We start from the raw sequence: 26,311 nt of genomic DNA on the forward strand, positions 1-26,311 counted from the left end.
TCATAAGGAGGTGGAAAGACGGACCAATCCTGGGAAATCAGCAACCACTGAATTAGATGATAGAAATGGAAAGACTCAAAAGTTCATTGTCTTCATCTTCTAGGTGAAGAAACTGGGAGTGGATGGAGACACAGACACTGGAGTGAGAAGTGACCCATCTTCTCCCCAGGGCCAACACTCTCCCAGGGTCTCAGGGCAGCAGATGGAAGGAGGCAGAGGGCAGAGGGTTAGGAAAGTTCTGGAAGGCACATCGTGGGGCTATTGCTTTTTGCTCCCAGGCAGTGCAGGCAAGGAGAGAATCCCTATGGGTTCGTGACCGTGAGTGTGTGTGTGTGTGTGTGTGTGTGTGTGTGTGGCTGTGTAAGGAAGAGCTCTGTCCCCCTTATTATAAATTCCAAGCGAGCACAAGGAGCTAGGAGGTCCGGGAGGTCAGTAATGGCTACACACCATCTGCCTTTCCTGTTTTCTATCTGTATAGACAGCATGAACAGTTACGGTGGTTCCAAGACACCACCCAGCCAGAATTGTGGGGTTATTTTCAGCACAGGAGATTCTCCACCAACAAAGAATGGGCTTTATTCCAGATGAGACTTTAAATTGTGCTTTTCTTTTCCTTTTCTGCTTTCCTTTTCTATAAAATGGCAACTCTTTCGTGGGAGAAACAGCCTTTTTCCATAAATGCAAATCGCTGGGGGTGGCTGGTGTTTCACACGGTTGTGAGGAGCCCCAACTTGATTTTGAACTTGAGTCGATTGGGCGGTTGAATTTATTGTCTGGAGAGAAGCCTGGACAGAGCCTGCTGAGTCCCCGCAGCTGCCTCCGAAATGACTTACTCCTTAAATACAGAGCCCGCGTCCTTCTCGATGATAAATGAACGAATGAAGCAGTAATTTTCTTAATTCCACTCTGCTTCATGTCTGGGTGAGAATGATCAGCTACATGCTCAGGGCCCAGACGTGAAGCCAATTTCTCCTCATATTCTGATACCCGAGGAGAACCTCGCGCTGCCCTTTCCAAGCACTGACCTTATGGAATAGGACGTAGAAGACCGCCTCACGGTGGCCTTTCCCTGCGGGCCCTCTCCCGCCACCCGTGGATTAATCGCCCTGTGGCAATCGGTCAATGTGGAACAAATTCTGCTGAGACCGTATCAGAAAGACAAAGAAAAAAAAAAAAAAGAGAGAGAGAGAGAGAGAGAGAGAGAGAGAGAGAGAAACACTGTTGGAAAGCTACCCGCTTACCTGAGAAATCATCCCGTAAATCCCCCCTACCCCATTCCAAGATTTTACTTTTGGCTGTTTGGGGACCGTTCCTCGCTAGGGATACTTCGGTGAAACCACACTCTCCATAGGTCAGCCAGATGACTGTGTCGTCATTGAAGCTGTTAAGGATAACTGTACGCAGATCCGAAATAACAGAGGACGTCATTTTATTGGCTGCCCACAGGACGTTTGGTCACACAAGGAGGTGGAGACTGTGGCAGGCGTGGTACGACACAAAGCTCGTCTAACTACCCAACAGAAGGTGAACTGATACTTGACAGGGCACAAGCCGGCAGCCCCGCAGCCCGGGCGCCACCTGCCCCTGTCTAGCGAAGCTCGAGAAGCTGGCGCGTGTCGGCAATGTCCATGAGCCTCGCTGTGCTGCACTGGCTTCCCCTAAAACAGCACTTGAAAATTCACCAAATTAGAAGAAAGAAAGAAAGCAAGCAAGCAGCATTTCCGTTTGAATACCAACACCACTTGGAAACAGATGTAGCGTGGCATGCAAATCCAGACCTGGTCTTTTTTTTTTTTAATCCCCTTTAGGTTTTTGTTTTTGTTTTTAAATTAACAAATGGAATGGTATGTCTAGTTCAAATATTAGTAGCATAACATGTAAGTGCAAATTCAGTCTGGCCACCAGCGTCCTCAACCTTCCCGTGTGTCTGTCCCCAGAGCAGCGGGTGGACCGCAGAGCAGCCATCCGGGCCGGGTCCGTTCCTCCTGGGCTCAGCCCGCAGCCCCGGAGGCTGCTCCTCTCTCCCCAGGCCCACCCCTCAAATGCCAGCCGCCTGGAAACAGCCAATTCTCCATTTTCACGGTGATCAAAGCAGTCAGGGTGGGGAAGAAAGTTCCATCAACCCAAGCTGTAGGCATTCAGGCCCTGCCCTCTTCTGGAAGGGCCATCCGTTTGCGCTCTGAGGGGTCTGGGCGCCCCAGGACCCGGAGTTGTCCTCGCCGCCTTGGAACCGGGTCACGGCCAAGCTCCCGTGGTCTGCGGCCCTTGTCCCCGGGCTGCGGTCACACGGAGCTGAGCTTCACCAGCCCGCGCACCGAGTCCTCGTGCAGGGAGTCCTGGCTGGCCAGCCCCAGCACGTGCATGGTGCGGCTGTGGGCCAGGGGGCTGCCCGCCAGCATCCGCGGCGGCGAGGGCGCTTCCTCCGGGGTCAGGAACTGGTGGCCCACGTGCTCGTCTTTCAGGGGCAGGATGTCTGTGAGCGCCGCCTCGGCGGTGAGGTTGGGCATGGAGGAGGGCGGCGTGGGCTGCCCGAGCGTCAGGCTGGCGCAGGGTGTGCCCAGGCCCGGCTTCCCGGGCAGGTGCAGCTCGTCGCTGGTGAGGCTGGGCTCGCTCTGCAGCAGGGGCGTGGCCGCGGCCTGCAAAACGAATTTGGTGCTCTGAATGCACTGGTCCTGGTCGCACTGGGCAGCAGGAGGGAGCCGGCAACCCGAAGGCGGAGAGGCGACGGGCATGGGGTGGGGAGGAGGGGGGGCACAGGAAGGGGAAGGGCGGGATGTGAGAGAGAGAGAGAAACCCGTTAGTGAGACAGGCAGAGAGCATGCACAGGGGCCTGGTACCAGCCAGGGATGCCCGCACCTGGAAAACACGTGCACCGAAATAAGCCGCTGGGGGGGGGGACCCACAGGTGCCCACAGCACCCACAGGTGCCCAGGGAGTTACGGGCAGCCAGAGGCAGTTACGGGCAGCCTCCTGGCCCTTGACCCCCAGACACGACCTAATTAAGGAAAAATCCCCTGGAGACAGTCACAGGCTTCACCACCCAGAGTTGTCTCTGGTGATCAGTGGCCGCTGCTTGCAGGCTGGAAACCACTTTTACTCGATTGTTTTACAAATACAGGGGCCCGCACCCACGCTCACAGCAGCATCAGTCACAAGAGCCAAGAGGTGGAAGCAGGGGTTCGTCTGCAGATAAACAGATCCACAAAACATGGTCTAGACAGACGGTCCGCCACAGCTGAGCCGTGGACAGGAAGGACATCCTGACACAGCCCACCACACGGATGAACCCTGAGGACATCGTGCTGAGTGAGGTGAGCCAGTCACAAGTGGGCGAGTATTCCATGATAACACACGTGGTACCCGCAAGAATTAACTTCCCAGTGACACAAAGTAGAGAGAAGGGTGGGTGCCCGGGCCTGGGGGGAGGGAAGAGGAAGCCAGTGTGCCTGGGGATAGAGTCTCAGTTTTGAGACACGAAGAGGCCTGGAGATGGACAGTAGCCATCTTTGTACAACCCTGCGAGTGAACTTACTGCCACCGAACCGGACACTGAAAGATGGTTGAAAGGGTAAATTTTGTGTTTTGTATATTTTACTACAAGGAAGGAAGGAAGGAAGGAAGAAAGAAAGAGAAAGAAAGGCCCCTCAGGGTCTGGTCAGACTGTTGTTCACAAAGCCCCAGAATTCCCCACTGCTAAATTTCCATCTGCTTCGAGAACCCTTGAGCTTCTGTGTTTTTTTTAATCCGTGAAAGAGAATGCCAACATTTCACAAGATGTTTCCTTTTCTTCTAAGTGTCCTTACGTCATGTCGCACCTTATGTCCTTTCCCTCATTTCGCTCACTGGGTGAAGAAATGGTATAAACATATTTTGAGCTGCTGGAACGTGGCATGTGGAACGTGGGCCATGGGACGTGGAGCGTGGAGCCCTCCCTCGAGCGATGGAGCAGGTGTGGATCAGCCAGAAGACGCCTCGGCAGCCTTCAGAGATCTTGAACTTGAGTGTGTGCGGTCAGTCCTTCGAGAGTTTCAGGAACTGCTCTTCAACCAGGAGGAGGAAGAACGGGTGTGACTTTAGGTTCGAGCAGTAAGCGAGGCACTGCACTGTTTCTTCAGAAGTTCTTAGAACAAACACATTTCCCCCCTGAGGCTGAAGTGAACGAGTGGCTTGTTTAAGCCCTTACGGATAAGAGTAAGGCAAGGACCCAGCGTTTGGGGCTGGGTTTGCTTGTCCATGAAGCTCTTTCTACTACTGCGCGCGACACATAGTAGGTACTTCATAAACCTTGTCTTACTATCCCCTCCTCTCTTTTTCAGAACTCCCGAGTTCTTGTAGAACCTGTCCCAGCGGTTTTGTGGTGGAGGTGGCTCACTGTCCTGCCCAGGGGATACCTAGAGCTGCCATCACTCCCCCACCTCCGTGCAGGGAACAGAAGGAACCACGCACCGCGCACACTTTTGGGAGGAGAGAGAGTTCATCGAAGTTCCGACTTACGAGGTCTTTCTTCCTTCCTTCCTCTCTCCCTCTCTTTCTCTCTTCCTTCCTTCCATTCTTTCTTTCTCTTCCTTCCTTTCTTTCTTTTAAAAAATCTTTTTATTTAAATTCAGTTAACACAGAGCGTGTTATTACTTTCAGAGGCAGAGCTCAGTGCTTCGTCAGTTGCACATAACACCCAGACCTCGTTACATCACGTGCCCTCCTCAGTGCCCGTCACCAGTTACCCACTCACCTCCCCTCCAGCGACCCTCAGTTTGTTTCCTGTCGTGGAGGGTCTCATGGTTTGCTTCCCTCTCTGTTTTCTTCTTATTTTATTTTTCCTTCCCTTCCTCTATGTTCATCCATTTTGTTTCTCAAATTCCACAAAGGAGTGAAATCACACAGCATTTGTCTTTCTCTGACCGACTGACTTCATTTAGCCTAATAGCCTCTAGGTCCGTCCACATCATCGCACATGGCAAGATCTCATTCTTTTGGAAGGCGGCGTAGTACTCCGTAGTGGATCTACACCGCATCTTCTCCGTCCATTCATCTGTCAGTGGACACTCGGCTTTTCTTTTATTCGCTCCAGTGTGTGCGTCCTTTGGCCAGAGGGTTTCTTTCTACAACCGCAAGGGGCAGGCCCGCCCCAGCCCACTGAGGAGGAGCGAGGGCTGCAGTCTCTGCGAATGCACAGGCTTTCAAAGGTGAAAGACCCAATTTCAGGCAAGAATAGAGTTCTTTACCGAAGGAAAGCAAGTCTCGGGGGGACCCTCACTCTCCATCACCTTCCTCCCAGTCCAGGGAGCTCAGGAACACAGAGGGCCCTGGGCAAGGGCTGGGATCTCCTGTTCTCATTTTCCCCATCACCACCCCGTGGTTTCTGCCACCGCAGTGCTTTCCCGAGGGCTGGTCCGACACCGGGTTCCAGCTGCTGGCGGGGGGCCGGGGCGTTGCTTTCTGGCGGAGATGCTGCGCAGTGAGGCGGGGGGGGGGGGGGGGGCCGCGGGCGGGCTGGTGCCGGCAGGTGTTGCTCACGCTCTCCCGTACGGTCAGGCTGGTCCAACACACCGGCTTGGTCTTGACAGGGCAGAGGCAGAGAAGAGCAACCTTCCTGATTAAACATTCATCTTCTGGAAACCGTCCTAGGGCTTTGGATATATTGTGCTTTGCAATGAACGTGTTGTGAAAAGCGCGGTTTGGTCTCCTTGATGATCACGACAGCTGGGTTCCCTCACTGCCTCCTCCACTTTCCGGGGCTCGGGCTCGGGCTCGGTGCAGCCTGGGAGCAGGCCGGTGAGCGACCCTGGGGCTGAGCCGTGCCTGGAGGCCAGGATCCTGTTCTCAAATCTTCCCTCCTGGAGCTCCCCCCATGTCTCATAGCTTCAGTCTACCCAGCACCCTGGGCTCTAAGGAAAGATAAAACTGCAAATCAGACTTGCTTGTCTCTGTTGCCTGCAGAAAGACTTCCTTTTTATTGAACACTAATTGGCAAATTCTATTTTAGGGATCGGTGCAAGGCTGACGTTTGCAGACTCACAGAGGCTTATGTGAGAGGGCAGAGCTGGAGATTTTCGAGGTCAGGGGCACCAGGGCAAGGGGAGAGGTAGCCCCCCCTCCTGTCTCCAGCTCACTTCCCTGGTCCTCTTCCCTGGTCACTCCCCTCCAGCCATGCCCACTGCAGAGCCAGATTCCCCTGGAGGAAGTGATCAGTTAGTTCCTTAGACCTTGTGATCACTGGGGACTTCACGTGGAGCTGGATGTGGTCTGGAAGGCTTTGTATGACCAACATCACTGCTGCCTCTAACAGGACCACCCGTACCTGGAGGTGGGTTTATCCTGAAGCTATGAGGCTTGAGATCAAGTCCCAGTTCCTGGCAAATTGTTTTCTTTCTCTTAAAGAGAAAGCCCCCTCCAAACCAGGGTCCACTCCTGTACACATTACAGAGCTTTCCTGTGGCCAAACTGACAATTCATTAAAACGGTAACAAATCCGTGCTCAGCCTCCCGGTCAGGACTATGAAAAACAGTGTTCCGATTACCAGAGGTAAAGCCTAAGAGCTTGAACACATGAAAAACAATTGACCCTGAACTATTGCTTTAAAAAAAAAAGTCTAAATATAAGTGACTCAGAAATATTTTCAAAATGAGTATTTTGAACCCTAGCTTGTATTAACTGACTTCAAGCCTCTCTCCTTCATTGATTTCTTCAAACATTTAAAAAGATGACTATCTTTCTGAGTATAGTTATGGATATTTCTTTCATCATAGGGCCTGCTTTCATATTAATAATTAACCTACTCTCTGCCGTGCATCGCTTCCCGCCAGTTTAACTTGCGGCCGTGACGTCCGTGAGCACAGTTACCGGGACGATGAACCTAAGTGTCCAAATCCTGCTGACCCAAAACTTTGAAAAGAATTTGTCCCATTTGAACTGATTTTCCTTTAGACAATCAACCCCATATGGGCGAACCCAGGGACCAGGATTTGTTCTACTGGAGTTTGCCCATATAAATCTCTTATTGGTTCCACGTGACAATGGACTTTATTGGATTCCAACAAGGGACTATAATTCTCACATTAACTTCGCATGTTTTGAACATCTCCTTCTTAGTGCTCGCTTCGGCAGCACATATACTAAAATTGAACATCTCCTTCTTAGAAAAGATTCAATGATTGGGAAGCTCCTTTTTTGTTGTTGTTGTTTTGTTTTTAAAGTTAGCATTCCCTCATTTTGCACAATGCCAAAATTCCCAGGAGGATGGGTTGATAAACCTTCATGGTTGCGATCCCATTTGATAACTCGGCTGATATTTTCAAGGTCACTGTGGAGGGGATCCATGAAACGATGTACTTATACCTCCTCCTTTTCACCTCTGCTTCTGATTTTTATTTGCCCATTTCTTCTTTCTTCTTCCTCTTTTTCCTTCCCTGTCTTCCTTCCCACCTCTCTCTTCTTAAAGGTCAGCCTTTCTTTTCTTATTTATCTGTTTATTTTTTATTATATTCAGCTAGCCACTGTATAGTACATAATTAGTTTTTGATGTAGTTTTCAGTGATTCGTTAGTTAAGTGTAACACCCAGCGCTCATCACAGCAGGTGCCTCCTCAATGCCCATTGCTCTGTTACCCTCTCCCTACACCCTCCTCCTCTGAACCCCCCAGATTGTTTCTCGGGATCCATAGTTTCTCATGGTTCATCTCCCTCTCTGATTTCTCCCCCCTTTGGATTTCCCTCCCTTCCTCTATGGTCCTCTGTGCTATTGCTTATGTTCCACAGATGAGTGAAACCATATGATAATTGTCTTTCTCTGCTTGATTTACTTTGCTTAACATAATCCCCTCCAGTTCCATCCATGTTGATGCAAATGGTGGCTATTTGTCCTTTCTGATGGCTGAGTAATATTCTCTTGTGTATAAGAGCCACATCTTCTTTATCCATTCATTCATCTGTTGAAGGGCATCTCAGCTCCTTCCACAGGTTGGCTATCAAGGACATTGCTGCTATGAACATTGGTGTGCATGTGCCCCTTCTTTTCACTACATCTGTATCTTTGGGGTAAATACCCAGTCGTGTCGTTGCTGGGTCCTAGCGTAGCTCTATTCTTAACAACCAAATTGGCAAAGAAGAAGTCAAATTCTCCCTCTTTGCAGATGACATGATACTATATGTGGAAAAACCAAAAGACTCCACCCCCAAATTACTAGAACTCATACGGCAATTCAGCAATGTGGCAGGAGACAAAATCAATGCACAGAAATCAGCTGTTTTTCTATACATTAACAATGTAACTATAGAAAGAGAAATTAAGGAATCAATTCCGTTCACAACAGCAACAAAAACCACAAGATCCAAAGGAAATAAACCTAACTAAAGAGGTAAAGGATCTATACTCTAGAAACTACAAAACACTCATGAAAGAAACTGAAGAAACAAAAAGATGGAAAAATATTCCATGCTCATATATTGGAAGAATAAACATCTAAATGTCTATCCTCCCCAGAGCAATTTATACTTACAATGCCATCACTATTAAAATACCATTGACATTTTTCAAAGAGCTGGAACAAAAAAATCCTAAAATCTGTATGGAACTGGGAAAGATCCCGAATTGCCAAGTTAAGGATGAAACAAACAAACAAACAAACAAAGCTGGGGGCACCCCGTTGCATGTCTTCGAGCTGTATTACAAAGCTGTGATCACCAAGACAGCATTGTACTGGCACGAAAACAGACACACAATGGAACAGACCAATGGAACAGAATAAGGACTCCAGAAATGGACTCTCAACTCCATGGTTAACTAATCCTTGACAAATCAGGAAAAAAATATCCAATAGACAAAAGACAGTTTCTTCAATACAAGGTGCTGGGAAAATTGGACAGCTACATACAGAAGAATGAAACCGGACCATTCTCTTACACCAGACACAAAAATAGACTCAAAAATGGATGAAAGACCTCAATGAGAGACAGGAATCCATCAAAATCCTAGAGGAGAACACAGGCAGTAACCTCTTCGACACTGGCCACAGCAACTTCTTTCAACACATGTCGCCAAAGACAAGCGAAAATGAACTTTTGGGACTTCAACAAGATCAAAAGCTTCTGCACAGCAAAGGAAACAGTCAACAAAACTAAGAGGCAACCCAGGAATGGGAGAAGATATTTGCAAATGACAGTACAGACAAAGGGCTGATATTCAAGATCTATAAAGAAATTCTCAAACTCAATACTCAAAACTAATAACCCAGTCAAAAAATGGGCAGAAGACATGAACAGACACTTCTCGAGAAAAGCTCAGCCTTTCTCAAGCCACCCCCCACCTTCTCGCCTTTTCATGAGCGGACTCCTCTCTTCAACCAGTAGGGGGCGACATCACTGCTTACTTCTCTGACAACTTGGTCCAGGGCTTAAGGCTCCAGCACTAACACCAAAACACCCTTAGGTGTCTTTTAGAGATCTAACCACTCACATAATCTTAAGAAAAACCAATCAAGCACCTGGATACTGGGCAGTACAATCCACCCAGTACAAACGGGAAATTGAGAGACTTGTGCTATCATTCCAAAACAAGCCTTTAAAGGTTACTATCTCTCAAATATTGGGTTGAATTCTATGAAACTGCCATTCTAAACGTAAAAAAATCAGGGAAGCCTGGGTGTCTCGTGGGTTAAGCCACTGCCTTGGGCTCAGGTCGTGATCCCAGGGTTCTAGGATCAAGCCCTGCATGGGACTCCTTGCTTAGCAAGGAGGCTGCTTCTCTCTCTGCTTCTGCCTGCCACTCTGCCTGCTTGTACTCTCCTGCTCGCTCTCGCTCTCTCTGATAAATAAATAAATAAAATCTTAAAAAAATAAAAAAGTAAAATATCATCCAAATGCGGAAGACCACTGGAATAGAAACCCGATCTCTTGGAAGAGTATCTACAAAAAGACCCTCGTGTTGGCAGCAGGAGAAACAGTGGGGGCAGGAGCGCGGACCGCTGTGTTTGCTGTGTGAGGGCTGGCTGATTTACTGCTGGGACAAAGCACTGTCATTTAACGTACAAACAAACTGATGGTTTCAGATGTTCAGATGTCACACACATTGTCACTTAAAGTTACGAGGGGAAAACAGTGCAGAGATAATTTACTTTCTGTTTCTGCAGATTTTCAAATAAAATTGCTCATGTTGGGATACATTTTATTTTACTCTCGCTGACTTCTTGTTTGAAATAAACCTAGCACACAAGTTCAATGCTGTTAAAAGCAAAGCTGGGAGTTTTCTAGATGGTCTTGTATACAAATGAAGGGTGAGTGAAATTATTTATGGCTTCTGCTCCAATTCTTATCAAAAGTATTAGCATTGGGCATTGTTTATGTCTGCTTGGCCATGAAGCCGTCTTCTGGGGGTCTATGAGTGCTCAATTACGGTTCCAGAAATACTCTATACTTCTAAAACACACTTAAAATGTAGGTTAGGAGGAGAGCTTCCTTCTTGTCCTGTGATTTAACATTATTGTTTAATCTATTTTTTTCAGATGATGCACGAAGAATTCTGCAAGACTAGCTGAATAAATCACATAAGTGCTGGGTTTGGTTTAATTAATAAAATTAACAATGAATGAAGTTGACATCAGATGTCTTGTAGACATTAAACATGCATTAATTCCGATTTTGTAGTTCACACGTTTTAGAGCTCATCATGTGTTTTCAAGTCTTAAAAATTGTCACCATCCCTGGAAAAGCACACAGGCACTTGGCTTACAGTGTCCAGTGGGTAGACTAGCCGTGACCTCTGGTTTCTCAGCCCATGGACTGATTTGATCGTACCAAGGCTGTCCCTGCTCCAAAGAGAACTCCGTCCCTCTGGTTCCTAGTTTCATATTCATAGGGGAGCCTTTTGCAGATGTGACAAAACTAGGGAGAGGAAGGAATGAGGTGGAGAAATAAAGACAGGAACACACCAGTGTTTGTGCAGAGCCCCCAGGAGCAAGGCCCCGAGACGGGGACGTTCACGCACACTCAGCTGAACGTCTAACGAGCCCCTCCTGCGTTCCCGGCTGTGTCATCGGCTGGGGCCGGGAGGACGGGGCACACAGGGGCTCAGTCGGTTCTAATGGCCTCCGTTCACGACTCCCCACTTCTTCCCTTCACAGGCTAGGAATGGGAGGCTCTTGGGACTAAAGGACTTGATGTCCCTGCTGTCCCAGCCCCAGGGTGAGGACTGGCAAGTACAAGCCCAGGGGCTGTGATGCCACACGGAGCTCTCGCTCTACCTTTCCACACTGCGCTGAGTCCTGAAATCTGTCCGTCTGCATTTCCCCCTCCTCATATTTCAGCTTTATTCGCTCATCCTCGATAGTGTCTAATTCGGTCAAGAGACCTGATTTGACTTGGTGAGGGCAGAGTTGACAGGGGTGGGTGGAGAGAGAGTCAGGAAAAGATATTAAATGTTGATTTTCGAGAAAAGACTCTTCCAGCAGGAGAAACGAAATCAGGTTAATAGATGACAAACCAGCAGCTCATGCTTTGTTAACAATGCCGATCGGCTGTTATTTCTAGGACAACTAATAAAATTGACCCACGTCTCTACTATTTCAAAGTGAATTTCTACAAACCACATCATTCCTTCATAAGCACGGGGAGGGAGCCATCTGTAAGTTTTTCCCACTACCGGTCGGTCACCCCCCAGCTATCAATGGGCACCTTCAGCTTCCCCCTCCCCCTCTCCCTGTGTTTCCTTTGGTGACTTTTATGACCAGCTTGTCACCAAGCTGAAAGGCGGGGGGTGGGGGGGGCCGCATCCCTGGCTCCTTGTCCCCAGCCCTCCACAGAGACTCCACCCCTGACAGCTGCTGCTTCTTTTCTAAACCCACCTCGGCTGTCCCGAGCAGCCCCACTGCCGCAAGGTCTACTGTGAAGGTCTTCTTCTGTTTTCCCCATCTCCGTATTAACATGCTTCCCTCAGCACCGCATGGGACCTCCTGGGCTCCATTCACCCCAAGAAAACCTGATGATATTGCTCTCTGCAACAGCTCCCTGCCTTGTGGAAAAATCCATGCTGCTTCTAAGGCACGCAAGGCTCTTCACACGCTCCCTCCAACACCTGCTTTGCAGCCCACAGTCTGGTAACTCAGTTGTCCGGCTCCCGCACCGGCATGCAGGGCCACCCCACTTGCACCTGTGACCTGTCCGTGCTTTGTGTGGCGTGTTTCTCCCATCCCTGGGTGGCTAATGCGTTTTAACGAACCTCTTACTATTTGGCTCCGATGTCATCTCCTCCAGAAAGCTTCGCCTGAAACCCAAGTACCTCTGTTTGGAGTCCCACAACTGCCCGGCCTCTCGTTTGCTAGCACATTCTGCTGAAATCCTCCGTACACCTGAGTATGAATATTTTCTGAACAGAGCATGTCTTAGTTGAGTCAATTCAGCTAAGGTTTTTCAAGAAAAACGTTCTTTGTGTCAGAGCAAAATATGGCTCAAAAATCACTCCTTTTAACCCAAAAGTCTTGGAGAATTCAAGAGAATTTGAAGGTGATGGTTTCCAACGCTAGCTGACGGTTCAAATCACCTCCGGGGTCATTAAAATGCCAGTGGTTGCACCACCACCTGGGGATTCCGACTGAGCTGGGCTCGGGATTTCAGCGTTGGGATCCTAACGTTCACCCAGGGCTGAGGCCCACTGGGTTGTAATGAGCTCGGCTGCCAGATGTAAGGGCCAGCTCTGAAGAGGTTCAGCTGACACCGATTTGAGGGCTTCTGGAGTTGAATTCACAGAAAGCAGCCCGGCTTTGTGACTCTGAGCAAGCCAGGCATTATTCTAAAGCCTCAGTTTCATGTTTTGCAAAATGGGAATGTAAGGACCTATTTAGCCAGAGCGACTCCACCTTGGTTAAAAGTCGTTTTGTTGTTTGTGCAGGAAAACTCAAACTGACCCTGCCCGCCCACCCCGAGAAGCTTACTTAGAAGCAAGTCTGGGAAACCAGTAAAATATGGTCGGCCAGTTCCTAATAACAGAGCCCAGAACACAAGGACGAGTCAGGCCAGGTGGAGACATCCAATCAGTAAAGCACACATATTGTCTCCCTAACCACCAAAGAATGTGAACTCCACCTTTTGGGCGCCAAACTTGAGCACCAATTCTGACCAGAGTAATCGGTCAGTTCGAACAACTACTATAGGGTAAATTGTAATTCAATTGGCCACCTGCGTGTGACCTAACATGACTATGCAACTTTCTCTGTGTGTTACAATCTCATTGGCCACCTCTGTGTGGCCAGGCTTTTGCTCTATAAAAGGTAGCCTGTAAGATGGGGAGGGGTCGCTGTCTTCAGAGGCGGCCCTGACTGGTCAGTCTGACTTCTAATGCTTAGCATAGAATAGAGCTTTGGATAACTTTCACTTTGTTTCAGTCTCGTTCCTCTGGCCAATCAGTCTGACTTCTAATACTTATCATAAAATAAAACTTCAAATAACTTTCACTTTGTCTCAGTCTCGTTTCGTTTAATAACAGACCGAACAGGGAATACCTTGTAGGTTGCTGTGGGGGTTAAATGAGATGATCCCTGCAGTAATAGTATCCACACTGTCCACACTCTGTTGACTGCAGCGTGAATTGACTTTTGCCCCAGCGGAGACCCCCTGGCCACAGTATAATTCTGTATTAAATAAACTTGGTTCCACTTTTAGAACTGCCTGAAATGCACCTTGTTTGTTATTGTTAGATCACGTTGTGATTTAAATTCAACTTTAAAGGACTTGAAGCTAGTTTTCACATCTGTCTCATTGGGGACTGGGACACAAGAACATTTTTTATTGATCGTGTGCTCTAATTACATCTAATAAATGAAATAAATAAATAAAAAGGAAGACGGTGGGTTGCTTGTGGACAAATCGCTCCTAGCAATGATGCACGGCTCTTGCATGGCAGAAGGTAAGTGCCTGGATGTCCACTGGGCTCTCAGAACTGGAAAACCTGCAGGGATTGGGGTTCTTTCTGGCCAAGCGCTGCTGGGCCTGATGTGTTGGCTCGGTTTGAGGTGGTCTTGGTTGGGGTGTCTGTTGGAGGCAGACGAAGCAAGTCAAAAGAAAGAGATGTCATAATCTGCCTCAAGGAATTATGGTCAGTCTTGAAATATTTAAGCTCCTTTTTCCATATTCTGACAATTTCTGGAAAATGCTTGTGTATTTCTCCTGGTCCTAACATTACCCAGAGCAGGACCTGCAGCCCACGCTGGAAGTCACTCTGGTAGGGACCCCAGCTCTCTCCTCCGGGGGACTTACAAGCATTTCACAGCCCGCGGCACACAAATCACCAATTACCCCCTTCAGGGCTCAGTTTACCTATGTTCCTTCCCTCCCACCACATTCCCTCACTTTTCACGTCTACAAATTACTCTTCTTATTTGTTTTTACTTTTTCAGTCCTTAACTTTCCTTCCTTTCATCTATTTCCATAATAAAGCAATAATGATATGACTGAAGAGACAACGGCAACAGATTAGGTAACTTTGTAAAATAAATTCCTAGAAAGACAAGTGCTCTTGAAACTGACGCAAGACGAAGTAAAAAATCTCAACAGACCTGTGAAAAGTAGTAAGTGAATTCATAATCAAAAAACTATCCACAAAGAAAAGCTCAGGACCAGAGAGCCTCACTGGTGAATTCTACCACATCTTTTAAATGGAATTAATCCCAGTTCTTCATAAATTCTTCCAAAAAACAGAGAGGAAGAAACACTTCTCAACTCAGTCTATGAAGCTAATATTATCCTGATCCCAACGCCAGACAAAACAAGAAAAGGAAACTGCAGACGAAAATCTTTTATGAATATAGATGTAGAAATCCTCAACAGAACACCCAGCAAGCTAAAGCCAGCAACATATAAGAGGGATTATACATCACGGCTAAGTAGGATTTATCCTAGAAATCTGAGAAATCCTAGAAATCTGACAAATAAGGGGAAGTTTTGGTATAAAGCCCAGACTGCAGCAGGGTCTCGAGTCTGGGTCAAGGTGGGTAGGAGGAGTGGGAGGAACCAAGGGTCACAGTGTTTACCCTTTTCTGGGAGGAGCTGGCTCCCTTTCCGGTGTATGGGGACTGAGAAGTTGTTCTCTGCTCTTCTGACCTGTCAAGCTGCAAAGATCAGAGCTTCACAAAGAGTTTCTAGCTAGATGGGACTTTAGAGACAAATTAGTTTCAGGTCGCATTTTGCAGGTGGGGAAAACTGAGGACCACAGAAGCAGAGTGACTTGCTAATAGTCAGGGGGAGTTAACTGGTGAGAGCCAGGACTGGAGCTCTCACTCTCTGCTTCCATTGAGGCTCCTTCCCTCACCTGGGTCATGTCCATTGTTGTTCAAGTTACTCAGCATGGATGCAGGGTTGATCTTATCATCATGGATATCAGGGAGATGATGACAGTAATAATAATAGAGCTAATACTTATATAACACTCACCCTGTGCCAGGCAAGGTTTTAAGTGCTTAACATGCATTAACTCACCTAATCCCCATAGAAACCTTACAAAGGATATCAATGTTCCCATATTATGGATGAAAACACTGAGGCAGAGAGGTTAAGCAACTTGTCAAGGTCATTTACCCAGCAAGCGGCAGAAGCCTGGCTCTTTGCAAAATTAATCCCTATCTCCTCTTGGGGAGAAGAAGGAAGGCCTCTTTCAAGCCTGGTGCCTGACTGTGAAGTGCACCCCATGTCGAAGACACATCCCTGCACATTTTTAAATCACTGCTGGAACAGCCCGGCCCAGGGACCTGTGCACTATTTACCAAATCTGGAGCGTACTTTGCCGGATTTTTAGATTTTGTCTCTGATAGGGAGAAGGTGGACCATGGAACTCAGCGATGTGGAATTTCTTTACTGTGGAGTCCACGGGAGTCAGGGGGAGCAGCTTGTCCAGAAAGCATATGCAGAATGTCATGTATCTGAACTTACGGTCTGCACATGTCATTAGGGTTGTGGCAGCTGGAGTGTTAACGATCCCGGAAGGCTCCCCAGGCTGACCTGTGCCTTGATCATTCCTTTACATCCCATGGCACTTTCAGTGCCTTGTCCAGAAGAGCTTGTACGCTTTTCTGGAAAGATCAGTGCACACTTGGACAAAGAAATGAATGAAGCTCTTCCCCTTTCTGTGTGCTGGTGGCGACGCAGGGCTGTGGGACGTGGCGTCTTCCACCTCCACTTGGGTGAGCGAGGTAGACAGGGCATGAAGTCCAAGTGCTGTCAGCCTTGGCAAGTCGCCTGGGGTCATGGGGCCTCACTCAGTGCCCCCGGTCATCACTCAGGACGCCACGGTTACCAGGTTGGGCCTGAAGAAGCTCTGATGCAGGTCAGAGCTCTGCCCAAGCCCCCGATCTGACTGGCCCTTCAGGCATGTACCCTAACCATTCCTGCCAGGCCAGTGCCCTCGGGAGTATGTCCTTAACTGGGGGCATGGTGCGGGTCTAGATGGCCTGGACCCCAGAGGCACAAGGGCAATTCTGATGACTCTGATTAACTGTACGAAGCAAAATAACCACCATGTCCCCTTTGTCAAACCTGCCCTCTCGGTCTAGCATGGAGGCACACAGTAGGTGCTCAGTAAATGTTTGTGGAATTAACAAAGTGTGCTCTCATCCCGTCTTAACATAAAGTGGCTTAACAGTGTCAACACCCCGAAGGGGGCCTTGTTTACTTCTTAAATCTAAAGAGAGTGCAGAGCAGGGCGAGCTCAGTACCACGGGAGTCAGGGCATGAAACAAACCTAAGTTCATTGAGTCTGGTAAGGACCCCTGCCCTCAGAGGCAGCGTCTAATGAGGGCTCCTCCTGCATCCTTCATGTATGTGTGTGTGTCCTGTTCCCAGACCTCTGCCTCCTCGAGGACAGAGGGACTGCTCTCCAGAGACCGCACATCTCTACCCCCGAGTCGAGTCCTCAGCACACAGCGGGGACTCAGTTACCGAACGAACTAGAGACACAGTGTGTGAAAGTTCGAGCACACATCCCAGGAGTTATCGGTGGGAACCATGGTCAGGATGGCAAACAGGAACTTTCTCCTTACAGGGCTTTTGTTGTGCACCTGCCGATCTCTGAGAAAGACTTCGGGACATGGATACTGTTGTCCATGGTGCCTGTTCACGGAAAGGAGGCAGTATACGAAATAGACACGGGCATTAGCCATCAGACTGGTTTTGGATCCATGAACTTGTGGCTATGTGCCCTGGGGCAGATGAATCCCCTCTCTTAGCTTAAAAAGAAAAAAAAGCGAGAGACAAGCAGGCCCCTTTGCATTGTTGGTTTGGATTCAGTAAGATTCTGCTCAAGTACTTTGCACGCAGTTGGTGTCACATAAATGCAGTCTCCTTTCCTGTGGGCCTCGCTCCTTGCGCTCTTAGTCCTCATTTCCCTCCTCTAAAAACAAGGCGGTGCCCCTTAAGGGCCTCTTGTGTGGGTGAGTGCGGACAGAACAAGATGTCCTGTGGCCACTCTCAGAGTGGAGTGGCAAGGACCGTGCTGCGCACACTTGCCTCTAAAGGAGACACTTGATCAGCAAAGCAAAGCACCAGAGCACGAACTAGACGCCCCTGCCGCCGACAAACAAGCCCCCGCAAGCTTGTCCTGGGGGTCCAAGCCCATTCTCATGGGTCTCGGGGAGGAAGCGGTTTCCCTGAGCGCTTATTGAGACAGCTTTGAGACTGTTGCTTCTAAAGCAGTTCTTTCTAAGCGGAAACAAAGTGTCCAAGAGGCTCTGGTTTTCCCAGTCTCCCCCAGAAGACAGGTCTTTGATCTGCTTGTTACAGAAACTCTGTTTTGGGTGATTCCCAACTATAAAGAATAAATAGCTCCAAGTGGGGTCACATCGGGTTCCCTCCTGAAACACTGAGTTTCTTTAGGGAAATCCATTCCAACAGAGGAAAGCCATGGTCTTCCAGACACCTAAGGGTTTTTAAGAGACTGACGGTCAGAGCCAGAGCTGACGGTGCTTTTAGGCGCCTATGGAGGGACTCCCGCCCTGGCCCCAAGTCTCCACCTGCAGACTGGAAACAAAGCCTGTCCGTATGCCCCACCTCGCAGGACACCTGGGAGCCTTCTTTGGCGAGACTTACTCAGTTTGGGCTCCGAATGAAGAAAACCTTGTCTGATTATGAGCATTAAGCTGTGCATGGCTGATCTAGGGTTTGGGCTGAGAGACAGGTGAACTGGCCACCCAATGCATAGAGTGAGGCGAAGGCACGGAAAGGGACCACCCGGCCGGCCCTGCTGCCAGCACTGCTATCTCATTCCCTAGACAACGCCCTGGTTCTGTGTAAGGGGGTTTCCCATCACAAGGTGCCACGTCCTGCTCCTGGAGGACTTTTTGCACGTGTACGTCCCCTTACACGACCCGACCTGGAACACACCAACCACTCAACGGCCCTCATCCTTTGCTGGGCACAGCCTTCACTTCACGCTTCCTTCCCCCCAGTGAGACTTTCAGTGGGCGTCCGGGAAAGTTTTCTAGCAGTGCTTGATTTGTTACTGGGTTAGTGACACAGAAGCAGAAGAGAAGCCTTTGCGGGAGCGCTGGGCCTGCCGCAGGCACCCCTACCATGTCGCTCTGTGACTGCGTGGCCCCGTACGCGGCCATCCCGTTGGACGGTGCGGCTGGCTGCGGCGTGTCGGACTGGATGTAGCCTCTTCTGTCGATGAGGCTGCCAGAGAAAAACCAAACCAAACATCGGAAGAGGGAACAAAAAGCCAAAGGCGTCATCAACCCTATTTTCATTCCCATTTGGGACTCCCTGTTTCTGTCTGGCCCCAGTGCAGGCCCCTGGGGGTACACCCCCACTTAACCTTCACATCCAGTCAGGGACTGATTCTGTCACCTCGGCCTTTAAAAAATGCCCGTAGCATCTGTTCCCTCCCTGTCACCTGCTGCGGGCTCCCATGGTCTCCCACCCCGTCCCCCTAAGCTTCGTCTAGCGCCCAGTCCTCATAAGGTCTCCCCGCCTGCTTGCCCTGCTCTGGGGTCACTCCACCACCCGCCAACACTCCTACTACTTGTCCCCACTTCCCACCCCGGCCTCAGTCTGTGCCTTCTTAGGACAGGCACCATGTCCCCAGGTCCTTCCTCGAGTGTGTGACACCGCAGCCCCAGCCCCGCCTGCTCGCACCGGTGTCTGCGGTCCCTGCACTGCTCCGGCTCTGGGTTTTCTTCCCCAGTCACTCTCCCTTCCACTCCACTGTCCAAAGCCCCCAAATCTTGCTCTTGCCCCTTCTCTGGATTCTCTGGGCCCTGCACGGGACCCCTGTAGTGGCACACACCCCTTTCCGCCTGGTGTCGCCAGGGTTTATCCGCAGCCCCCCCATCTAGCAGCCTGCCAGCTCCAGACCGCGGCCTTCATCTTCCCCCAAAAGCACCTACCCCGACCCCACGCCCACCCCCATCCCGGACCAGGCCCCTCCGCGGTCCCCCAGCGCGCCCTGTTGGTCACGTCCTGTTGGGGGGGTCCCCCGCTGGCCGATTTGCATCTGTCGTGGCCTGTAAGCATCACGAGGGCAAGAACCAGGTGTTAATCATGGAGCCCCACCACGGACGCCCAGTAGGAGCTGCGCAGAAGCTTGGTGGCTGAATGAGTAGAAGTGCGTCCCTGTCTCTCGCTGGCAAGTGCCCAGAGAACAGTAAAACCATCTCTTCTGTGGCCCCGGGAGCTGTGGCCCAGACGGAAGAAACGGGAAGCTTTATGCAGCCATCAAAAGAGCCGCCTTTTTTGCTTCCCAAGAGAAGGCTCAGTGTTCCTTGAGTCTAAGGGCAGGACTGCAAAGGGCAAGCGGGGAGGTTGGGCTGAGGAGTGGCCGCTCCTTGTGCGGCCCCCGCCGCGTGGGGCTCGGCCGCTGGCCCCGCAGCCTCCGCAAGATGCTGCAGATGCGTCCCGGTGCCTGCGCGCCCCCTCCTCCTCCCGAGGGTGGCTGGCCGGTCCCCTGAGGCCGCCCCCCTCCTTGTCAGGTTGCCTCTCAGGAGACATGAGTTTTTCTAACGAGTACCAGCGGGTCTCCAGACTGCACAGTCACAAGGCCTGGAAAAATGCTTGTGACAATGGGATTCTCTCTGCTTCCAGTTTCGGTTGGATTCCCAGAGGTTTGGAAAAACCAAGAGGCGAGCGACAAGGACCTCCATCTTCCAAAGGTGGGGGGTGGGTGCTGGAGCCCCATGCCGCTCACACCGAGTGTGTGACCCCCTGCAAGGGCACAGAAGATCAAGTGGGAAGAGCACAGAAGGGTGGACAGCGGTCATCTGCAGCCCACGGTGGACAGGAGCCTTGCAGGTCCCCTGGGACGGACCCGTGTGCAGTGGGGGTGAACTGCGACTTTCCGAAAGCTGTGCTGAAATCCTAACCCGGCTACAGGTGAAGGGGAGGAGAGTCTGCCTTTCAGTGAACTCTGGGGTCCCTACTCACGGAAATGACACTGTGCTCCAGGACACGGAAGTGCCCCGAGCCCTTTGTTTTATTTTTAGGTCACAGAGAAATTAAGGGGCTTGCAGGGGGTTTCATTCAGGAGCAGAAAAAAAAAAAAAAAAGAACGAGGTCCTCAAAAGAGTCTGAAAGGACAGAAGGGACGACAAAATGAACTTCGTCTCGGCCTGCATCCTCTGTGTTCAGCATCCTCTGTGTTCAGCCTGTTTCGTGGACCAAGCACACACTCAACACCGTAACACTCTGCCTCAAGTCTCCTTTCAGCCCTCACGGTGGCCGGGAACCCCTCTAATCTGGACGCCTCCTTGCCCTCCCCTCTTGCTGTGCCTTCTGTGGTGCCCGCACTCCTCCACGGGAGCTCTCTCAGGTCTTCCTCGAACTGGCCCTGCTCTCCTCTCACCCCAGGGCTATGGCACGTGCTGCTCCTGTGCATCCTCCCCCAGATTCCTTCCCCCAATTCCTACGCATCCTTACAACAGACGACAACTTTGGCCCCCTCCTCTGGGAAGCCCTCCTGGGTGTCCCATGGAACCTGCACCTCGCCCTCTGTCACAGCCACTCTTGGACTGTGTAGACTGTGTTCTGTTCAACCTGTCAGTGACAGGATGACCCTTAGCACTGGACCACAGGGCCTGACTGATCACACCTTGGGACCTTCTGTCGTTCCAATTTTCCATTCCCTCTGCTACACTTGTAGGAGAAACCCCTTTCCCAAACCTGGCCATTTCCACCCCGCAGCCATGCACAGTCCTGGGGACCCGTGCAGGGAACCAAACGTGGGTCTTTGTCCTCATGGTTCCTAGTTCTCAGATGGAAACATGAAGACATCTCCCAAGTATGTCGTTACACCGTTTCGGAAGACCTCGGGAAATTCAAGTGGTGAGGTTAGGCATGCTGTGGTTTGTAGTCCCCACTGCAGAGGCTTGGCTGGGATGCCCGTGGAGGGTACTGGCCCTCTTAGGGCATTGGGGTGGGTGAGGTAGGGCAGAGAGAGAAGGGGCAGAGAAGGCGACAGGAGGGAGAAGCAAAGACAAGCGCCCTCCCCCTGCCATTTCTGTCCAGGGCCAGTTCCGGGAGCCGGTGGGCACAGTGGGAGAGGCCAGGGGCCCATTTTCCCTGCACAAATCCAGGAGCAGGTCACGTGGTTCCGAGGGGAGGGCCGTCCTCAAGAAGCGCCCCATCCAGAGGGACTTGGGCTCGGGAAAGAATACAGCCCCAGCTCAGCCACAGTAGGAAATTTTATCCAGTTGTGGAAGCAGTAGATTTGGTGATGAGATTTGATAAATAAATGATACAAAGTGGGGGAGGCCACGGGAAGGCTTGAGACGAGGACCAAACCAGGCCCTGACGTGCGCCTCCTTTACAGGCTGAATAGCCGAACAAAAGGCTTAGGTCGATAAGGTCGAGCAGCACTGAGAAAGGGTCTGTGCTGTCTGTTCGCGCGCTCGCCCACGTGACTTCCCACACGTTGGCTAGTCAGCTAGAGACGACTGGGCCGGGGTCAGAAATTCTTGGCCGGACCTTGCTGCCCTTGCGCGGGCTCTAGACCACACCACTGTAAGACTGAGCTGTGCTTACACAAACTATGTCTTGAGTGGCCTTGAAGTCAATACCTCTGGCGCTAAAAGGTCTGCTATTGGGGCTTGGGAAATAGATAATGGGAAAGCTTGAAGGATTTTCTGTGCATGTTGCAAACTCTTTAGTAATCAGCTAAGAATAGATACTTTCTTATGATTGTTTCTGTTAGCTCTATAATGCCTCGCAGCCTTGAGCACAATCGGCTCTATGGGACATCCTCCTCCGTGCTCCTGCTGCCTCCGTCTCTTTGTCTCTTCATTTCTTTTCACCGTCCTCTTACCCTCACGTTCCTGGTCGATTTGTCGCACCGGCCGTGACAACAAAGCAGCGCCAAAGGCAAATCGAAGAACGGGGAACAAGAAAACAGATTTGTTCCAAATGGGAGACTTAGAAATTCCTTTCCTGGGTTCAGATGAGTTTCAGATTTGGGGAAGGAGGCCTGTTCCGTTGTCCTTTGTCTATTACGCTCCTCCGAGGCCCCTCACCTGGACCTCACGGCCTGGCCCCATGATCCACAAATACAAGCCAGTAGGAAGCAAAGCCAATTGTAAAGAAACAAGCATATCCTGAGGGGTTTTCTGGCCCAAAGAGCCCGAACAGGGCTCCTGGGTGGGTCTGGAGGTCTCCTGGGGAAAGCCTCGCACCTTCCCAGGCACGTCTGACGCCCCAGCCCAAGGCGACCTTCCATCCAGAGTCCTTGGCTGTCCCTGCCTGCAGCCCTTCCTCGGAAGAGGCCCCCGAGGGACAAGCCAGGGGGCTCTTGAGGGGCCGCAGTTTGGGGGGAGAGTGGCACAGAAGGCTCCCAACTTTCTAGGCCCAAACTAGAAAACGATCAACTGCTAATTACCCAGTAGTGCCAGTTATATAACCCGTTAGTATGAGGTCTCAGAATATATGCTTGGGTTTATTTCTGGGGGGGAGGGCAACACTCTTACTGCCCTAATGATATTTCAGTGAGCCTGATGATAAAATCGAGTGTGCCTTCCACGAGCACACATTGACCATGACTGGCCACGGAGGTCCAAGCACAGAGTGGGGCCACCTCGGAGACCACCCGGGGCTCTCGTGCAGTGCATTTATGCATTTAGAGGCCAAAAGGGAGGAAGTAGCATGTTTTGGAAACTCATTCTAGAGACTCGGAATATGTGCTTAATAAATACATTGGATGATTATCCAATGACTCTGTTGGAAATGCTCTACCTGACAGTCGACTCACAAATAATGAGGAGCCGACTGCATTTTGTACTTGGGTAGCTTCCCCAGGGGGTGCGGGGGGCAGCACGTACATCCCTCACTCGCACTCCTTCTGATGCCAGAGCCTGGGTTTGGGTCCTGACCAGGGGGCATTTACTAGCTCGGCAAATGTGGGCACATGTTGGAACCTCCCTGGGCCAATTTCCTCATCCACAAAATGGGATAGAATTGTCCCTACCTCTTAGGTACAGAGCAATGTTTTTTTTTTTTTTTGTTTTGTTTTGTTTTTTAAAGATTTTTATTTATTTGACAGACAGATCACAAGTAGGCAGAGAGGCAGGCAGAGAGAGAGGAGGAAGTAGGCTCCCTGCTGAGCAGACAGCCTGATGTGAGGCTCGACCCCAGGACCCTGGGATCATGACCTGAGCTGAAGGCAGAGGCTTTAACCACTGAGCCACCCAGGCGCCCCAGAGCGAGGTTTTAAAAGCTGATACATATAGGGACGCCTGAGTGGCCCAGTTGGTTGGGCAGTAGATTCTTGATTTTGGCTCAGGTCGTGATCTCTGGATTGTGAGATCGAGCCCTGCATAGGGCTCCACACTCAGTGCCGCCTCTGCTTGAAACTCTCCCCCCACTCGGGTGCACGGGCTCTCTCTCTAAATGAATGAAATCTTTAAAAGCCAACACACATAAAGCACTTAGAGCGGATCAAACACTGCTCATGAACGTCAGCGGCTGCCATCACAGTGCTGGCGCGTTACCACCGCCATGGAAACTCAGCTCTCAGCACCCACTTCTACAGCTTTCCTAACTGCTTCCTCCATTGCGTCCTGGACCCCCTACTCGTCTAACCACCACTCTCTCTTCAGCACGGATGCTCAAGATGACGCCACAGTTAATGGGAGTCACATGCCCCAGTTTCCCCATCTTGATCCTTCGGAGATTTTCCTCATCCTTGACAAGCATTCAGTGAAAGAACCAAAAAGATGACAGGAACAGCACCATAAGCAGAGCCAGATCTCTACTGCCCCAACGCCACGTCTCCGTGGCACAAAGCTGACCCCTGGCCTGGCGATCACCCAGAGGGTGCTATCAAATCTAACAGCGGGTTTTGTGGCTGGGTCTCTACCTCACAAGGCCTGTGCTGCCACACACACGTTGTTGGCTTTTCTGAGGTCTGCAAAAGCGCCTGACGCTTTCCGAATCTCACCTTGGAGAGATGGGCCCGCACAGGGCAACACAGCAATTGGTGAAGATGTTCCCGTAGCTGTAGGGATTGTAATTTTCTTTGCCTCTTTTATTTGACCAAGATCCTTTAATCTGAAAGAAAAAGGGAGACAATAACACCAACGCCACAGCTGAGGGAAACTGGATTGGAGGAAGGCCATAAAGAATGCGAAGTCATCTTTACTCATTTCTTTGCCAGGAGAAGCCGAGACACTTTCTCCAGAAAAACAGGCAAATGTTTTTTTCTCTCTAATGTGAACCAAACCTGGGTCACATTAGAGAGAAAGTAACATTCTTTGGGGACAATAATCTCTTGTTTCTATTACATGGCTCCAGAAGGTCAGCTCACATAAGCCTGTGGAGGGATTTTCAGACCCACAATTGGCGAGCTCAGCAATAGTTAAATGAATGGTGGCTGATGGTTAACACGGCTCCCCTGCCAACTTACAGCCTAACGGAATCTGGCCTCACAGTGTTGCCCAAATAATCTCACAGATGCGAATATCCACAGCTACCAAATACAAGTAACTGTTAATATTCTCTTAACTCACGTATCTCTCCAGGCTTTAAGGTGATCTGACCGAATCTGAGGTAGTTAATCGTGGTACTGACAGAAACTGTCAGAAGCTAAATATTCAGAGCAGAGAGGACCAGGCTGTGAGGAACCTCACCAACATCAGGATTTCTCTTTGTATACCTCCTCTCTGGCCTCATTAAGGACACACAGGCAATCCCGGACAGAAAGTGAAACTCTGGGTCAGGGTGGTCTCCTCCAGAAATGGAACTCTCATGTGGTAAACCTGAGAGGTGGATTCATTCGTTCACCCTGTCAGCCGGCCACAGTGTCCTTTCAGGGGACGTGTAACAGGTTGCTCACAAAACTACTGAAAAGGAAGAGAATCTCCTCCCTCAGCGTCTGGAATTGGGTGTCCCTTAGCCAACCTCAGAATCTGACTGACATGGTCAGAAAGTAGGACAATTCGGAGATCCCCAGCTGGGAATCGAGGAGGCTGATGTATGAAGATGCTTCCACAACATTCTTGGCTCCCAGAGGCTCACACCTGGACTGGGATATGCAGAAGGCCTTGGCCCCCAAGCTCGTCTCCTTTCCCCCTCTGCCTCTGGACACAGACGCCCACACCCAGCACCGCAGCCCGCCAGGAACTTACATCTTCATTCGTCGTCTGGTTGGAGCTGATCAGGTACGTGTGGAAACCCGAGAGGCCGACAATAGACCAGACCGAGAAGAAGCACACCACGGCCTCCAGCACAGTGGCCTGGAGTCAAGGAGCAGAACGGGGAAGGCAGGGGGACTCTCAGGGTGCCCGAGGAGCCAGGATGACATGAGGTTTGGATGGGAAACACCCACAGACACTCCCTAAGGCCTTTGAGCTTGTCTTGCTTCGCGTCAGGGCCATGCCTAGTCAGAGCGGCATCCTTCAGGCTGGCAATGTGTCCCCTTCTCTTCTAACCTCACCTCGTTCATGCTCAGTGAACCATCAGTGGGCTCCCTGAGCTGTCACATCGACAGTTACTTCTCTCCCCCAGTCTGGTGTCAAGGGTAGGAGTGAATTGTCACAAAACAACAGTTGACAGTTGGGCACAGGTCTGGACACTGGTACCTGGGAGCCTGGGCAGGCCTTCTCGTCATGTTTTCTCTCTCCCTGACGGTCCCTTCACCCAACGGTGGCTGCCCGCCCCCCACTATGAGTGGGCTTCTGAGCCAGGGGGCCGTTTCTCAGAGTGGCATCGGGGGAGGGGTATTTCTAAGTCAGGGGACTTCTTTCCAGCCCCTTAACCCATGCTGACACATGGGGCCATTTTCAGCTAGTCGACGGGCGACTAGGAAATGCGGATGCTCTCCAGACATTGAGGGAGGGGGAGTCCAGAATTCCACAAGATG

The 26,311-nt window shown here is 50.5% G+C and overlaps 1 protein-coding gene across 2 annotated transcripts in view; it reads right to left on the bottom strand.

Annotated features, from left to right (window-relative positions):
* Positions 1 to 1,412: 1,412 nt before the first annotated feature.
* The window catches only part of ZDHHC14 (zinc finger DHHC-type palmitoyltransferase 14), a 266,292-nt gene continuing 241,393 nt past the window's right edge, over positions 1,413 to 26,311 (bottom strand). The window contains exons 6-9 of one of the 2 annotated variants that reach the window (XM_059176670.1): positions 25,578 to 25,685; positions 24,392 to 24,501; positions 18,543 to 18,645; positions 1,413 to 2,636 (exon numbers count right to left, since the gene is read on the bottom strand). In XM_059176670.1, the coding sequence (XP_059032653.1) occupies positions 2,283 to 2,636; positions 18,543 to 18,645; positions 24,392 to 24,501; positions 25,578 to 25,685 (675 nt within the window). In that variant the 3' untranslated portion in view covers positions 1,413 to 2,282. Of the gene's footprint in view, positions 2,682 to 18,542; positions 18,646 to 24,391; positions 24,502 to 25,577; positions 25,686 to 26,311 lie in introns of both variants that reach the window. The other variant, XM_059176669.1, reaches the window with a different exon arrangement.

Source organism: Mustela lutreola, chromosome 6 (assembly GCF_030435805.1).
Source record: "Mustela lutreola isolate mMusLut2 chromosome 6, mMusLut2.pri, whole genome shotgun sequence".
Classification (NCBI taxonomy): Eukaryota; Metazoa; Chordata; class Mammalia; order Carnivora; family Mustelidae; genus Mustela; species Mustela lutreola.